The 18,345-nt window shown below is 38.3% G+C and overlaps 1 protein-coding gene across 11 annotated transcripts in view; it reads left to right on the top strand.

The window, feature by feature from the left end:
- The window catches only part of LOC113606908 (1-acyl-sn-glycerol-3-phosphate acyltransferase delta), a 1,415,842-nt gene that overhangs the window by 433,449 nt on the left and 964,048 nt on the right, over positions 1–18,345 (top strand). For all 11 annotated transcript variants that reach the window (XR_003427759.1, XM_027081831.1, XM_027081775.1 and 8 more), the window contains exon 3: positions 8,578–8,818. Coding sequence is in view for 10 of the 11 variants with exons in the window: in XM_027081831.1 (XP_026937632.1) it covers positions 8,578–8,818 (241 nt within the window). In the remaining variant the exon portion in view is untranslated. The remainder of the gene's footprint in view (positions 1–8,577; positions 8,819–18,345) is intronic.

Below are 18,345 nucleotides of genomic sequence, written 5' to 3' on the forward strand. Positions count from 1 at the left end.
TTCTACAGTGACCAGCATTGGGCTGAAACCAAGCAAGGGGCACACCTGCTTCTCTTTGGTTCTGAATGAGGGGACAGGACCACATGCTGTGTGTTCACCCAAGAGAAAGCATTAGAATTACAGCATAGGAGAGATGGGTAAAAGGAAGGGGCAGGGGAGGGAGGGGGAGAGAGAGAGAGAGAGAGAGAGAGAGAGAGAGAGGGAGAGAGAACCAAAGGGAAGGGGGGAGGAGTAGAGATCATCCAAAGACCGTCACATTCTTTTAGAAAGTGGAATTATAGGAGGGATGAAGAGAAGAAAACCAGAAGCAAACTGGGAGGCTAATTTTTTGGGCCTAGAAAGGAATAGGCTTTAAACAAGAATAAAAGGGTTTTTAATCCTTTAAAGTTTTTTTTTTTTTTCCAGTTTGTTTGTTTGTTGTTTTTGGAAATGGCCCCAAAGCTACAAAATATCGTTTTTGCACATTATTAGCAAAATCTCTTTGACAATACAGGTGTTCTTGTTGAGTTGGGGAAAGGGAGAACACAGTGAGAGAGAGGTGGTATGTGAAATGACAGTTTGGGTGACAGTTGTCTGCTTCATATTTTTTTCCCCAGGGTTGAATCATTTGAAGGTAAAATATCTTTAGGAGGAAGAAGTAATAGAGATTATTATTCAAGATTCCTCTTTTTGTCCTGTATGCACAAGAAGGAGGGTCTGTTTGTTAACCCTGACACTCCTCCACAAGCAATACCATACATTGTATGTAATGATTTGTAAAAAATTAATTTAATTATGTTAAAATTCCATATATATTTAAATTATTTATAACAATATATCATAACGTGATAAAGTAATGTTTAGAGAAACGACACTGGGGGGGCATTTCTTGTAAAGTTTACAACATAAAACACAATTTTAACTTGGTTTTAGGCATAGGATTGATTCCCTGTTATCCTTTGTGTTTAGGAAAGGGTGGGCATGGATGAATGGAATCCCAGTCCTCACCTGTGCAACAGCGCTAACCTCTTCTCACAGTAAATCATTTACTCCATAGCTAAGGAGAGCAGTCAGTTGATTCTTGCTTTGTCTCCTTCCCCTCCCCACTGAGCTCCCTCTGTACAGGTCCTAATGAGTAGTGAAATGGCCCCAGGCCTGCCATGGGAGGGACTTGAGGGTGACATGGCTCAGACCCACACTGGCTAATTAGTGTGGAGCTAATTGACCTTTCCCAGTAATTGTATTACTCAGCCTTTGGCAACCAGAGAGGGGGCCTTTCATTATCTCTGTGTAGCATAATACCTTTGATCATAATAAAAACTAGCTGTAAGAAATGTGAAATAATTCAAAGCATAAATCACAAAGTATATGTCTTTTCAAAGTCTCTATTTTTTTAAAATGAAAGATCAAGTTGAAGGAACAGTTTTTATTCTCATCCAATTAATATAAACTGGCATTTAGTGTTTGTTCACCACTGTGGAGGTGAACTAGAGCACAAGAGAAAGAAATCAGTGGGAATAGTTTCTTTTTGGTTATTCTGACTCGCACCGAACGTCCTTAGCTCATGTTGTCTTTAACCACATTATCTCATTGTTAGCAATAACCATACAAAACATTTCTGAACCATTACATTTAAAACTACCTTTAAATAACTCCCTAAATAATTGCCACATTGTCTTTCTTTGACATAGAAAATATACTACAGTAAGTCCCCTACGTACGAACAAGATCTGTTCCAAGAGTGTGTTCATAACTCCAATTTGTTCGTTAAGTCCAACAAAGTTAAACTAGGTTACCCACTAACACAATCGGTTATATAGTACTGTACTGTAGGTTTATAATACTTTCACACAAATAACACATAAAAAAACAAACACAAAAAATAAAGAAAACATTTTTAATCTAACAATACAGTACCTTGAAAAGTACAGTAGTACTGTATTAAAAACTCTGGTGAAATAAAAAAAACAACTCTGGTGGGCTTACACAAACATCTGTTAGATGTTCTTTTTAGAAGAAGCAAGTAATGAACATGCTGAATCTTTAACAACCAAAAAAAAAAAGAATAAAAGAAAATTTATGCTGTGTTAAAGTGTTTCTTTAAAATTATCTAAGAAAGAGCTCCTTAATGCCAAACTCATTTTTAAAATTGAAATCTGATAACATCATTGACTATTAGATTAGGAAATCTTTTATCTGATAATTCTTGGCTGATCATATTATTTTCTGGGGGAAAAAATGCGTGCTATTAAAAATTCAAATGAAAATCCGAGATTTTCAGGCCTTAAAACGTAAAGTTGGGATGCAATAGGAAGTAAGGTAGCCTTCCAACTGTAATTATTTTAACCATGTTTTATGATAAACAAGAGTTTAACAGAGTTGGAGAGAATGAAAATGAATGAATAATATCGAAGAGATTGAAGGCAGCCCAGTCTAATTTAAAGAGCATGGAAACTTGTATAGCAAGTATAGTGATGAATGTAGATTGATCAGTGTGCTTATAAAATAAACTAGTGACTTCCCAGGCAGTCCAGTGGTTAAGACTTCGCCTTCCAATGCAAGAGATATGGGTTCGATCCCTGGTCGGGGAGCTGAGATCTCACATGCCTCGCAGCCAAAAAACCAAAACATAAAACAGAAGCAATATTGTAACAAATTCAATAAAGGCTCTAAAAATGGTCCACATCAAAAAAAAAAAAAATCTTTAAAAACAAAATTAAAAAATCAACTCTTTGGAGGTTGTGTCTAACGTGTATCCTTGTATGATGAACTCAGAAACGTGGGGAGTCCAAAGTGGGATATTTGAAAGAGCATTGGGCTAAGAGCCAGAAAACATGGGCCGCGGATCTGGCTCTTTCATTTCCTAATTATGTGTCATATTTAGGCGACTCACTAAAGCCATCTGACGCATTTCCTTACCTCTGCAATGGCTGCAGCAATTGGCATGTGCTCCACAGGATCATGGAGTCATTCAACAAACCCAGGTGGAGTGTGTACTATGACCACCAGGTCATTACAGTAGATACTGTAGATTCAGCATTAGGAAGATTTAGTATCTTTTCTTGAAGATGGAATTGTCTGGTAACAGAGAAACACATAAATAGGCAGTGCAACCCCATGTGACAAGTGCTGTCTTCTCGGGGTTTGGGATCTGCAGGGGAGCTGACTTAAAAACAGCTGAAGCTGGCACCGACCTTTGGGGGTTGCCAGCCTTGTTGCCAGGCCACCTCTACCCTGTTCTTACTTTGCATGGTTTGACTGATGCATCTATAACTGGCACTGATTCTTATTTCATTGTCTTGTCGTCCTGTTTGGTTTTGTTTTTTATCAGACCCACACAAACTTTCTTCCATGGCCTCCAGGTTGCCCTGGTCCCAGTGGCTGTCTTCTCAAGTTTTTAACATATCTGGCTCTTCGAATCATTCCTTTGTACCTGAAGCAGATCCATTGCAGCTTCCAAACCCCGCTCTTCACCATGGCCCCTATAGATTTGTCCTCCTCTGTCTATCCCACCCACTACCTCACTTCCTCTCTGCAGCCACATAGTGGAGCTCGGGAGAGTCAGAGAAGGTTATCGGGAGTCCTTGGCCTGGGTTCCCATCCTGGTTTCATACTTAAGAGCTGGATTACGTTGAGCCTGTTATGAATTTTTCTGTGGCTCACCTTTAACTTCTGTGAAGTGGAATAGAAATGAACAACAGAGACAAGTAATGTTTGATGGGTTCCCATCCTGGTTTCATACTTAAGTGTTGGATTACATTGAGCCTGTTATGAATTTCTCTGTGGCTCACCTTTAACTTCTGTGAAGTGGAATAGAAATGAACAACAGAGACAAGTAATGTTTAAAGAGCTTAGTTTGTGCCAGGCACAGTTCTCCTGGCTTTACATACAACTCACTTCTGGATGGTAAGAGCAGCTCCCTTAGTTCACTATGGGGATATTAAACAACTTACTACATCTGAAGACCTTGTAACACAATCTGGAGAGTAGTACAAAGCTGAAGCATATTATGTATTTATTTTACTTTTATTATTAATGTAATTGTTATCGGCATAGCACGTGAAAGCATTTTGTTAATATGTGACATTATTAACTATTTTTGAAACTCATTATTAATCATTTTAAAGATTATCTGTGTAACCCTTCTTTAAGTGCTTGGACAACATTCCAATAACTTTTCAATCCTTGTTAATTTTTCTTCTTAGAGTAACATTACTTATTTTTACAATGTTTCAAAAGGTTAAGAATATCTTGAAAAGCATTCTCAGGTTTTTCAAATTTTTCTTGTTTTCAGTGTTCGAATTATATTACCAGGCTGTCAGATATTTGAATTCCAACTACATTTCCTCAGAAGGACTCCTTTTCGGAAAAGGAAAACTACATCAATTTCTTGTATATCGTGGAATAATGGCCAGTTGGATGAGAGGTGGTCATTGGTTGGCAGACAACTCCCGTAGATGTTTTATTAATCCTGGGGTATCTCCAAGTCAGAGGTCCTGGAGAGAGAGTCCATTGTACTGAGCTCTCAGTCCCTGGTGGGACAACAGCTCTGCTTGACGGCACAAGACCAAGCCCAGCTGGGTGAATACCCACTTGTTTTGTCAACACTAAATGACTTATGTCACTGCCTTACTTGTTGAATTAATGACTTGTTATAAGGAAAACACAAATGTACTGTTTCCTCTTTGCCAAGCAATATTCTGGTTATTGAGGAAACAAAGATAAATAAGGCATTGTTTTTGCCCTGAAGAAGCTTAAGACAATGTTTGAAAACTCTGCTGTCTTCCCGTGAAAATCTCTACCTCCCAAAGCTGAGGGATCGTTCATATACCAAGAGAACTAAATATTATTTTGGGCTTTGGAGTGGCTGGACAACTAAACTTTATCTAATTTATTGCCCATGGGATATGTTATTAATGTGGCTTTGAACTGAACTAACATGATGGTGCACTTGCACCATCTGGCAAAGGGACTGCTTCCGAAATCAACAACGTTTTCTACAAGTGAGTCAAAGAATTAAGCAGTTAATGGTCTCTGAACCATGGATGGAGTCTCAGGGAAATATGTTCTATAAATATCACTATAAGTACTGAAATCTGTTTGGGATCTTCCTACTCCCCTTTGCAGCTCTACTCTGAGCATTAGGAAAATCTGGATTTGAAAGGAAAACCTCAGTTTTTTTATTTTTTCCATATTTGTCCAATTTTAGCAGCCCCTGAGAATTTGCTCAGGTTCTTCATGTGTTTCCTGGCATCTGAGCATATAGTGATAATTTTTGTATCAACTTTTAGTTCACAGAAAGCCTGGAAAGTTACCAGAATAACTGTCACATTTGTCGATTCTGCTTATTCCACCTTCTTTATACATTTTCCAAATAAGATTGTGTGAGTGGAGCAGCCAAAAAGGATTCTGAGGTTTTATTCTGAGGTTTTATCTTTACACAAGATAAGGACCCACCTCTTTAGTTTTCAAAACTCATAAATGATGATAGTGATACTGACAATTATATATTGAGTTGTGACTGGATTGGGTCTGCACTCTGTATATGTCCTTACATCTCAGAGCAATCATCAAAGTTGGTAATATTATTGCTAATGACATATGTAGAAACTGAAGCTTATGCAGGGAAAGTAATTTGCCAAAAATCACGCAGCTAATAAATTACACCTATTTGACTTTGAATTCCATGTTGCTTTTCTGCAGTCTTCTTGCTCCCCGAGGAACACTTCAGGTGTTGTGTGTATGCGTCTGTAGCTGTTTATATTTGTTCATTCATGCATTCTTATTTCCTCTCAGTCATTTACCTTTTCAATTCATAGATGAATTTTCTACATCTACTAGGTTCAAAGTGCTGTGTGAGGCATTCTGGTAAATAAAAGTAGAAGTGTAACCCAGTCGCTGCTCTTAAGGAATTCTAAATTAAGTTGGAGGATCAGACACACACACACACACACACACACACACACACACACACATACACACACACACACACACACGATGTCCAAGCTCTGATCACTGCAGTGGAAGAGCATAGCAGGCAGATTACCCGGATTCAGATGAGAGAGAAAGACATTATTTTTATCTGAGAGTATCACATGAAGCATGTACGTTATGACTGTGGAGAGAGGAATTTTATCTGACTGATTTTTTGAACCTTTTGAAAAGAGCACAATATGGATGAAAATCTCAGAATATGTTAGGATGCTAATTCTCAATTGTTTCTCCTTATTGCAAAGCACACGTCCTCACATGCCCACATTTGAGTGTACTCAGATCTTGATGTTGGTTTGTTTGATATGACTTAGGCTAAAGGCTTTGTACAGTCTCTAGAGTGCTGGCCGAGCACTGAGGTGATGATAAATGGTGGTAGAACGTCTGTTAGTCCAATTAGAATGGAAAAAAGTGTATTGTCAGCAATTACTGCTTAATGAACAACCACAAGATCTCAGTGCCATACATTAATAACCGTCTCTTTCCCGTGCATCTTCAGGTCATCTGGGGGTCTGCAGCCCCAGCCTGCATTTAGCTGGAAGACTGCTCAAGCTATAGGTGGGGTTGCACTTGATCCTCTCCATGGCTTGGGCTCAGGTCTGCGCCATGTGTGCAGTTCTGGGGCCCAGGCTGAAGAGGTGGAAACTTCCAGGGATTCTTTTTTGATAGCCAGGGCAGTGGTGAAAATATACTCTAAAACCCTGGTTCAATCACATCTGCAAATGTCCTATTAGCCAAAGCTGATCACATGGCTTAGCCCAAAATCAAGGGCAGGATGAAGGGAGATGAGAGTGAATATTTTTTGAAGAATAATATAATCTACATATATAATGGAGAGGAAAAGACAGTTGGTCTAGAAAGGAGAAGAGTCTGAGCACACTTGAAGAAGATAGTAAGATGTTAGACTATATTTAACAAGTAATAGTGAGACACTTTAAAAAGACTATGTAGAATACACCAGAAATTCTTGTACAAAAGGTTTGCGGGGCAAGACAAGAGGTAAGGAAGTAATTACAAAGCTCTTGTAATGATGGAGGCCTAAAATGGGGAGGTGACAATTGGGATGTAAAGGAGCTGAAGATGTGAAGGGAATTTCTGAGTCAGAATTAGTTACTCTTGACACCTTGCTAGATGTAACAGTAGGGAGGAAGGTTCAAAGGTGGTGAAGCCCTCCTTAGAAAACATAGGAGAATGATTGGAGTTTTAGGTGGGAGGGGAAGCCTTGACACTTGGATAACATGGGGGATGGTGGTGCCTTGACAGAAATAGGAAGTCAGCTAGGGGCGGACTGAGGGGACAGAGATTGACACAGAGTGACCACTGCTGAGTAGGAGCAGTCCTGGGGAGAGCTGGGAAACTGCGGGGACAGGCGGCAGGAAGAGGAAGTGTGTTGACGTGACCGAGACCCGAGACACGGGACCAGAAGAGATCAGAGTGGGATTTGGGACCGGAGGGCATGCTGGTGACCTTCCTGAGTGGGCGAGGCTGACACTAAGCCGTGGTGTGTGGGCAGGGAGTGCTGATGAGTGTCAGGCACCATTCTTACAAGTCTGATAGAGATAACACGGCACTTGGGGGGTTATGATTGTTACCAGTGTTGTTGTGTTTTGCGTGTGTGTTATTTAAAATTCCTAAGATGAGGGAGAATGGCAATGGGGGGTGTTGTAGAGAGAGGAGGGTCCTCGCTCTGTGGGAGGAGGGACAGACAGATGAACGACTGTGTCTACCCAGTAGATATTCTGAAACAGAGATTTAACTTAAGTTAGTATAGTTTCTGTCCAAGTAAATTATCTGATGTCTAACTTTCTTTTCTTTTTTTTATGCTTTTATTTTATTTTATTTTAATTTTTATTGGAGTATAGTTGCTTTACAATATTGTGTTAGTTTCTACTAATTCTACTAAAGTTTAAAGTCTTATGTTCATACACATTAATATATAGATACAAAACATTTTTGTAGGCGTCCACTGATTTTAATTGTGAGATTGGATGAAACAGTGAATGATCCGAGATGGCACTGGTACCCTGTCCTCTGGCTTCACTGGCCTGATGGTGTGATTGCTAGTGATGTCTGAGTATACATGGAGCCTACTGTAAACAAGTGTGTGGTAAATTCTAGAGAAAATTGCCTTGTAGTTGGTAATAACCAACTCTGTGCTTTTTAAAACAGAAATGAGTGCTAGCATTTAAATTTGAAAATTATAAGGACATATTTCCAGGAAGTCAGTTTTAAAAGCATACTGCTTTTCAGTATGGTTATGTATGCAGTGTGATACATGTTTCTTTCCCGTTAGATTTCATGTCCCTTTGAATATTACTTCAGTTTTCGTCTGTTGTCGTATTCCATTTATCCCCACATTGCAGTTTCTGGCCCCAGTTCAATATTAACACACACATGTGTAGGTGTTGGCCTCTGCTGCAGGGTGAGTGTGCCTGTCCTGATCAGTCAATCACACGTGTCACTTTTCTTTAAGTTCCATGACTGCGTGCAGACATTGGACATAAACCAATGTCTTTTACACACTCTAGAACTGATGACAAATTCAGCTCCTCCTGGTGTTTTAATGTCTGCCCTTTCTTGTTGTGTTTTTGTTTCACTCTCCCACAGAGCTGTGACCTGGATCAGCAGAGCATCGTTCACATTGTGCTCAGACCCCAGAGAAAAGTCCCAGAAAGGAGCACAGCTGGAAGGGACAGCCCGCAGAACACTGCGGGGGGCTCTGAGAGGGAACCTGAGAGCCTAACTCGGGTGGACCTCAGCAGCTCTGTCCTTCCGGCCGACTCAGTGGGTCTGGCTGTTATTCTGAAGGATGACAACGAGAATGGTGGCCCACCAGCTGGAAGGCCAGGTAATTGACTGGCTATGGCTAGTAAAGCATTTTGTGCAGTAGAATCTCCACGAAGAATGGCCTCACTATGGTGTATTTAGTTCATGACAAGTTCTAAATCACCAGAAGGAGACATGACTAGAAGGAGAGTACGTGGATGTAAAATTTGAGGTGACACATTTAATAAGTACAACGAAACAGAGCTATCATATTAAGAATGAACATAAGGGATGGGGAAGGTGTCAGGACCATAGTGATAGTATCTTGGGTTTACTTTTGGAGGAACTAGGAGTGGTGGGGACATGTGATACATTGTGCTAGGCTCAAAATATATGATTAAGGTACCTGTATGTCCCTCTCAACTTTTGCCTTTGTTTTCTTCTATTTCTTATTTTCTTAAAATACATTTTGGTTGATTATGTTTCTGATGATATAGAGAAATGTTAAAAAGGAGAAAGAGAACTTCAGAGGTAATTTAGTCATTTGCAGGTTCTAAGAACAAATGACAATGTCAGTAATATCCTTTGTGTGAAAGAATTCTTCCTTCTTTATGCTACAGCCCATTTCAAAAGTTTGTTTTGGCATGAATGACAATCCCTTTGTTATTCTGACAATATTAGTATGTTTCCTTTAGTCTTTTATTCTCCAGTCTAAATAGTCAGAGGTACAACAGGATTATTTTTGACTGTGTGTGACAGAAAACACAAAGTAATAACAATGACTCGGCAAGGTAGAAGTTTATTTCTCTCCCACGTGCAATAGGTGAAGACGTAAGCAGCCCTGGGCTGGTATGGCTTTCACAGTGTCAGAGAATTTTGGAACCACCAAGATGGAGGCTTCTTGCTAAAATTACTAAATAAAATTTAATTAATATTTTTAAAATCATAGATGAAATTGAAAAAGAAAAAGGAAATTTTCCAGGGGTAAGTGAAGAAGTAGAAACAACACAGCTGTCTTTAAATAAAGGAATGAATAAACCAAGAATTTAAGTGCATGGTGCTCTGGTGGCCCTCAGGTGGTTGTGGAAGGAATGAAGGCTTCATGTCCTTTACATGGACTGGGCATCTAGGAGACTGAAAAAATAACTGAGAAATGGGGAAAATGAGATAAACCTAAACCTCTCAATACCTATGTTGTCCACAGGAGGAATTAATATAAATATCAGACCCAGGCTTTGGCATATCTGATGTCTCAAGCAGAATGTACGTAAAAGCATTCCAGAGAACACTTGGGGGTCATGGCCTCCAGAGATGAACAAGCCCTACTGAAGGGGTCCTCATGATACCCATTATAAGTCAAACAAAGGGATATTCTACCTTGAGTGGAGAAGAGCATACACCATAAACTAGAAGATTGGTTTCCCCCAAAACGTGAGAAAATAAAATGACAGTTTGAAACAGAATACAAAACAAAAATGTTTTATGTTAATTAGGACATAAAATAAAAAATTGAAATCAAAACAGAAAACAGACATAATAGAAAAGATAGCTATTGAATAGAGCATAAATTTAACTATTAGAATGAAAAAAAATCCTCAACAGATTGGTTAAAAGAGCAATTTGTCAATACCAAAGAGACAGTTAATGAATTGGAAGATATATATGAGGAAATAGCCCATAATGTGACACAGGTTAAAATGTAAAAATGTGGTTTTAGAGACTAGGATTTGGAATTAGGTGACCTAACTTATATCTGATAGGAAATCTTTAGAGCAGGAGTCCCCAACCCGTGGGCTGTGGACCGGTACCGGTCATGGCCTGTTAGGAGCCGGGGCCGCACAGCAGGAGGTGAGCGGTGGGCAAGCGAGCGAAGCTTCATCTGCTGCTCCCCGTCGCTCCCCGTCGCTCCCCGTCGCTTGCATTACCGCCTGAACCACCCCCCACTCCCTGTCCGTGGAACCACCCCCCTGTCCCTGTCCGCCTGAACCACCCCCCTGTCCCTGTCCGTGGAAAAATTGTCTTCCATGAAACCGGTCCCTGGTGCCAGAAAGGTTGGTGGCTGTTGCTTTAGAGCAAAATTAAATCCTTATGTGCATTATCTGAACATTAATAATAATATAAGCAGAATAATTATCATTTATAGGTATTCACATATTTTAATGTTTCCTAATGTTTGTGATTCTACTATCTTGTCACTGGTATTTATCTGAAGATTTAAAAAGTAGAATCTTATTATTTTATTTTATCATAAAATTGCCTTCAGTCTTCTTGAGAGTTTTATTTTATGATTATCAGTTTGGAATTATTGGCACCTTCCATTGTTTCTCTTGCTAGATCATAATACTTCTACTGAAGAAAATATTCTCTTCCTACAGTGATTGAGATACCGGTACACTCTTAGAAAATTCTGCTAAATGTCTAATATTCTACTTAGATTTTAAGTGAAATATGTAATTGTTTCAACCCAAACAATAGATTAAAGAAACTCTCATAAATGTACATAGGACAGTAGCACTGTAGCAAGAGCTTGCAGGCTACTGTATGCTTTGTTATTGGACTGCTTAACCTTAACTTTCCATACAGACCTCATGTAGTCTGACCTCTAATCACCCTGTTTCTCATTTACCCACTGACCAGTGGTGGCCTGTTAGCTGCATGTGTTTTGCCGACTGGGGACTGGGCTTGGCAATACTTGCTGGCATGCCAGGTGGCCAGCATCCTATTGTGCTTCTCCTTCCATCACCCCAGATCAGGAGTGAGCTCTCGTATTACCTTTCCTGTGCTGAAAGGGTGGTGTAAGTTATGTTGCATCTGGAAAGAATCAGGCAAAAAAATATGGGTTATTCCAGGTCAACTTTAGGACTTTATTCTGCATTGAACTGAAACTCTGAACTGCAAGGAGTCATCCCTTAATCTTCTGAAGTGGAAAGAATCATCTCCTTTTCAGAACTTTCATACCTCTTATTATTTTCTATTTTGTACTCTAGTTCCTTCTGTATATACTTTATCTCTTTGAGGACAGGATATTTGTTCAATTTACTGTAGTTTCCCACAAAATCTCTAAGAAAAAATGGTGATCAGTGTTTCCTAAATTATGTAAAACTGTAAATGTAATAAGCCATTCATCAGAATTTTCTGTGTATTTAACTTTTAAAACTAATGACTTGTTCAACGTTATACAGAGAAAAATGAAACTTCACCTCTTAAAATATCTTGTTAATTTTACTGCTTGAATGAATGGAATACCTTGAATGGGATTATTTGAAATGACTGTGGGCAAACGACGTGCTTATACAATTATTTTTTTTAATAAAAATGACAGTTTAGAGTTCCTAGAGCAGTGACTCACAAACTCTAGTGGGAATGTTTGTTCAATGCTTATTCCAGGGCCAGAAAGTCTGATTCCGTTAGCTGAGGACAGAGATTCAGAAATCATGGTGCTGAGTACACTCCAAGAAATGCTGCCCTATAGCAAATGTTTTCCCACCTTTCGACTGTGAGACCTACCTAGAGTCTTTAACCAGGTGGTAGGAATGTTGAGAAAGACAGGTGGACAAACCAAGTCAGTCCATAGTAGCAAGAGCAGGCTCATAATTACCAGTTTTATATACAAAGCATCTACAGTGCATTTCATTTGGGGAAAAAAAAGAAAAAAGGTCCTGGTTGAAAAATGTTTGAAAACTTCTGCCTTTAAGAAAGAAATTTAAGAGAAATAAACCCAAATTTCAGCATGTTTCCAGGGTGTTTGAATTAGACAAGGAAGAATTTAGGTGCTTGCCAAACGTGAGAGGGCTCTAAAAGGTGGAGAGCTGGGCTGTAGCCACAAAAGTAGATGCAACAAATAAGAACTGCAACTTGAGAGCATGTCTTTCAGGTATTTATAGGTGCAAAAGATAATTGGTCAATGTAAGAGGCATTGTCATGATCTACATTAATAGTTTATACTATTTATATTTAGAAGCTAGGACATGTTAGATTATCATTTTTAAGAGGAAGTCAAAGAACTGAAATGAGTCATTTAAGAATTCCTTAAAGCAGTGGTTCTCAAGGTTCAGTACTCATTGGTGTCACCTGAGGGCTGGGTCCAGCTCAGTCTTCCTGGAGTGGTGACTGAGAATCTGCATTTCTAACAAGTTCCCAGGTCTTGCGGAAAGTATGGTTCCAGGAGCCATGCTTTGAGTAACACTGTCCTACACAGTAAGAATTTGTATTGTTTTAAAATATTGTTATTGTATATTATTTTATAAACATTTGAATAAGAACATCGAGTAAGCTATTCCTGGACTCCAAGGAACACATGCATGAACTAAGTTCACATATTATGTTTGTGTTTCCTTAAAGAAATACCATTCATCCCCTCCTGATAATCAGATGAAAGAAGCTATTGGATCTAGGAAAAAATAGGAATATTCTCCAATATTTGTCATGCAGTTAGCTAACTACTTAAACAAATAATTAGAGAATCCCTACTCTGTGCCAGGCACAATTCTAGGTGCTGGGATGTAGCAGGAAATAGTAACAGCAAAATTACCAACCCAACTGGACCTCATTCTAGTTGGGAAGAAGATAATAAACAAGCAAACAAACAAAAAGCCAAATAGCTAGTAAGTATATGTTCTCTGGTGAAAAAAAATAGCATAGTAAAGGGAACACAGAGTGTTGGAAAGGGTGCTCTTTTGTATAAGGTGGTCAGAGGCCTCTCTCATGAAGTGACAACTGAGGAGAGCATTTCAGGGAGCATCCATTCAGGAATCTCAGGTAGAGGGGACAGCGAGTGTATGGATCCAAGGCAGGACCGTGCTTGGAAAGCAAGGAGGACAGCGTGGCTGGGGCAGAGGAAGTGAAACAGTAGGAGACAGGAAGTCAGAAAGGAAGACAGTAATACATGATCACAGTTGAAAGTGAAGACAATCTAATAAGAAAGTTTTACTCCTGTCAGCTAATGTTAAAGCTGAAATTCTGAGGATGACATGCTACAGGGCTGAAAGGAATGGTAATTAGTATTCCTCTCCTTCTTCCTCTCCCTCTCCCTCAACAGAATCCATACCAACCTCCTCATAATCCTTCTCCAGGGCAGCCATGTCCTCACAGGCCTCAGAAAACCGTAGGCTGTGTAGGGTCTTGTAGGCCCTAGATTTTACCCTGGTGAGAAGGGAGCCACTGGAGGAGTTTTGAGAGATGGAGTGACGTGATGTGACTTAGGGAATGTTCACCTTGGCTGCTTGTGAATAAACTTCAGGATGCCAGGGTAGAAGCAACAGGATCAGTGTTTTAAATCATCAAAATACCGTAACACCCGTGACATCAAGAACTGGTGGTAATGATAGTCAACATCTGTGAATGCTTATCCTGAGCCTGGCACTGCCCTAAGCCCTGCTTCCATGAAATGTCTTGTTTAATTCTTCAGAAACCCCATCAGGTAGAATATATTAATGTCCTCCTAATAGATAGAAAGTAGTATCAGATCATTTGAGGAACAAATCCAAAGGAAGACTCTATTAAGGACTGTCTTACTCCGAACCTTGTGTTCAACATATCCACTAGTCTGTATTCATTTAAATATAATATCAGAAGGAATGAATGAGTTTTTGCTTTTCTTCTAGATAGTTTGGTTATAAAGGTTGAAGAATCATGTTAATTGTTAATTTTAGCCAAGTAGTCAAATTTTAAAACTCAACTTTTATATCACAAGATGTACTATTTTTTCATAATTTTGGGGTCTTTAAAAAGAAAACTTTCATTAATTTTATCCAGTTCTTTTTAAGTCTCATTGCCCCAGTTTACTAACAATGCATTTCATTAGTTTTGAAGAACATTTTCCTCTACAATAATTAGACATCTTTTTACTAAATGCAAGAGACTGCTTTCGATGAAGCATTACACGCTGGAATGAATTTTTGTTTGTTTGTTTTGGCTGCCCCACGCTGCATGTGGGATCTTAGTTCCTGACCAGGGATCAAACCCGTGCCCCCTGCAGTGGAAGCTTGGAGTTTAACCACTGGACCACCAGGGAAGTCCCTGGAATGAATTATTGAAATAGAACTTGAAAATGTAAAATAGAAAAAATTAAAAATAGACAAAGGTTTAAAAAAATTAAGAATAAATTACCTCTGCCACTCCTTGTCAACATTATACTGAAAGTCTTAGCTAATGCAATAAATCAATAAAAAGAAACAAAAGGCATACAGATTGGGAGGAATCATAAAACTGACTTTGCTCATAGGTGATGTGATTGTCAATGCAGAAAATCTAAAGGATTTGACAAAAAAAGCTTTTGGATCTAACAAGTGATTATGTCAAGATTGCAGGATACAAGGTTAATATAAAAGAGTCAGTTGCTATCCTGTATACCATCAATGAAAAAATGTAATTAGAAATTAAAAAACACAGTACCATTTACATTAGCACCCCCTAAAATGAAATACTTAGATATAAACCTAACAAAATATGTACAGGTTCTGTATGAGGAAAATCACACAACTTTGCTGAAAGAAATCAAAGAACTAAGTAAATGGAGTGACATTCCATGTTCATGGATAAGAAGACTCAACATTGTCAAGACGTCAGCTTCCCAACTTGACATACACAGTTACAGTCAAAATCTTAGCAAGTTATTCTGTGGATATCAGCAAACTTATTCTGAAGTTTAAATGGAGAGGCAAAAGACCCAGTATAGCCAACACAGTATTGAAGAAGAAAAAAGTCAGAAGCTTGATGCTCTCTGAAGTTAGGAGTTCCTATAAAGCTACAACAATTAACAGAGTGTAGTAGTGGTGAAAGAATACACAAATAGTTCTACAGAACAGAGAGCCCAGAAGTAGACCCACATAAACATGGTCATCTGATCTTTGACAAGGAGAAAAGGCAATATGATGGAGAACAAATAGTCTTTTCAACAAATGTGCTGGAAAAACTGGACATCCACATGCAAAAAAAAAAAAAAAAAAAAAAAAAAACTACACAAAGATTTTACACTTGTCACTCACAAAAAATGACTCAAAATGGATCAGAGACCTAAAGGTAAAACATGAAACTAAAACAACAGGAAGATAACATAGGAGAAAATTTAGATGATCTTGAATGTGGTAATGACTTTTTAGATACAACACCAAAGGCATAATCCATGAAATAAATAAATGATAAGCTGGACTTCATTAAACTTAAAATTGTCTGCTCTGTGAAAGACAATGGCAAAAGAATGAAAAGACAAGCCACAGATGGGGAGAAAATATTTGCAAAAAAGACATATTTAATAAAGGACTGTTATTCAAAATATACAAAATCTCTTAAAACTCAACAATAATAAAATGAACAACCTGTAAAAAATTGACAAAAGACCTGAGTAGACACCTCAACAAAGAAGATATACAGATGGCAAATAACCATATGAAAAGATGCTCAATATCATGTCATTAGGGAATTGCAAATTAAAAAAACAATGAGATACCATTACACACCTGTTAGAATGATTAAAATCCAAAACGCCGACACCAAACACTGGCTGGAATATGGAGCAACATCAACTCTCATTCCTGCTGGTGGGAATGTAAAATGGTACAACCACTTTGGAAGATGGTTTGACAGTTTCTCACTAAACTAAACACACCATACAATCCAGTGATTGTGCTCCTTGGTGTTTACTCCAATGAGTTGAAAACATATGTCCACACAATAATCTGCACCCAGATGTTTATAGCAGCTTTATTCATAATTGCCAAAATTTGGTAGCAATCAAGATGTTCTTAAATAGGTAAATGGATAAACTGTGATATATCCAGACAATATTACTTAGTGCTAAAAAGAAATAAGCTATCAAGCCATGAAAAGACATGGAGGAAACTTAGATGCATATTACTAAGTGAAATCAAGTTGAGAAGCCTAATACTGTATGATTCCAACTATATGACGTTCTGGAAAAGAGAAAACTATGGAGACAGTAAAAACATCAGAAGTTGCGGGGAGGTTGTGTGGGAAGGGATGAATAGTCAGCGTACAGAGGATTTTTAGGACAGAGTAACTATTCTGTATGATAAAATGGTAGATACCATGTCATTATAAAACCCATAGAATATAAAATACTAAGAGTGAACCCTAAAGCAAATGGTGGACTTTGAGTCATAATGATGTATCAGTGCAGGTTAATTAGTTGTAACAAGTGCACTACTCTGGTGAGGGATGTTGATAGTGGGGCAAGCTGGCGTGTGTTGGGGAAGGGGGTATATGGAAACTCTCTGTACTTTTTGATCAGTTTTGCTGTGAACCTAAAATTGCTCTAAGAGATAAAGTCTATTAAAAATAAATTAAATTACTTTTAAGACTTGAGCCCTGGATACATACTGTAGATATATCATGATTACTAGAGAGTATGTTCTTATCAGCAATTTTTTTGCCAGTGGTTGAATGTATTGCAAGATGAAAGTTATTCTGGGATTATGAATGAGTTAGCACCTGCCAAATACAGATCAGTAATGGAAGCCTCCTAATGGAATAAAGCGATAAACTTCAGACTTAATTCTCATTTTATCCAAAAATCAAATCTCAAGTACTTGAAAATGTGTATTATACATACTAATGACTTTAAGCCAGAGGGTGTGAATTTCTTGGTGCATTGGACAGCTTTAAACCTTCCCTGAAACAACAAAATTTTGGCAGTCATACTAGAGCAACTTAAAGTTGCTATCACATCAAATTATTAAAAATACATTATGATTCTGCAAGTACTTGATTTTTTTCTCCAACAAAGAAAATTTTACTGTAATATACTCTTTCAATATTATAAGTGAAAACACAGAAAATGATGTTTCAGTGTAGTGGGAATTTTGCCAACCTGACATATTTTTGGGTGGGTTTTTTAGGTAAGGAAAATAGTCCTATATTCCTTTCCAAGAAGTATGAGCACCATTCCAAAAGCAGAATGAGTTTCTTTTTCCTCTTTATTGTACTTTATATATACAGTTGGCCCTCTGTATCCCCGGGTTCCACATCCATGGATTCAACCAACTGGGGATGAAAAATATTTAGAAATAAAAAATTCCAGAAAGTTCCAAAAAGCAAAACTTGAATATGCCAATCACCTGGCAACTATTTACATAACATTTACATTGTATTTACAACTGTTTACATAGCATTTACATTGTATTAGTTATTATAAGTAATTTGGATATGATTTAAAGTACAGAGAGGATAAGTGTAGGTTATATGCAAATACTATACCATTTTATATAAGGGACTTGAGCATCCACGGGTTTTGGTGTCTGAGGGGGTTCCTGGAACAAATGCCTCATGGATACCGAGGGATGACTTAGTTCAGTGTAATTAATTACTTGTCACATTTTTGCTTTCTACTTTGAAGGTACGCTTGTCAGATTCAAGTAAGTCTCATATACTTCATACCTTCATTGCCTGGAACATGGATGGTACTGGATATATTGTCATACTGCCAGAAAGTTTTATTCAACATGTAAGATGACTCTTACAGCTCTTCAATTTTTGCTCATCGCATATGGCAGGGGAAAATGGTGAATAACTGCATGTGGGTAGCATGGTGTGATGTGCCATGGGGTATCCAGAGTGCAAGTAACAGTTCTAAGCCTGAGGAAGTCAAAACCC

This window comes from Aethalodelphis obliquidens, unplaced genomic scaffold (genome assembly GCF_003676395.1).
Source record: "Aethalodelphis obliquidens isolate GAN/ISIS:26980383/991018 unplaced genomic scaffold, ASM367639v1 scaffold3, whole genome shotgun sequence".
Classification (NCBI taxonomy): Eukaryota; Metazoa; Chordata; class Mammalia; order Artiodactyla; family Delphinidae; genus Aethalodelphis; species Aethalodelphis obliquidens.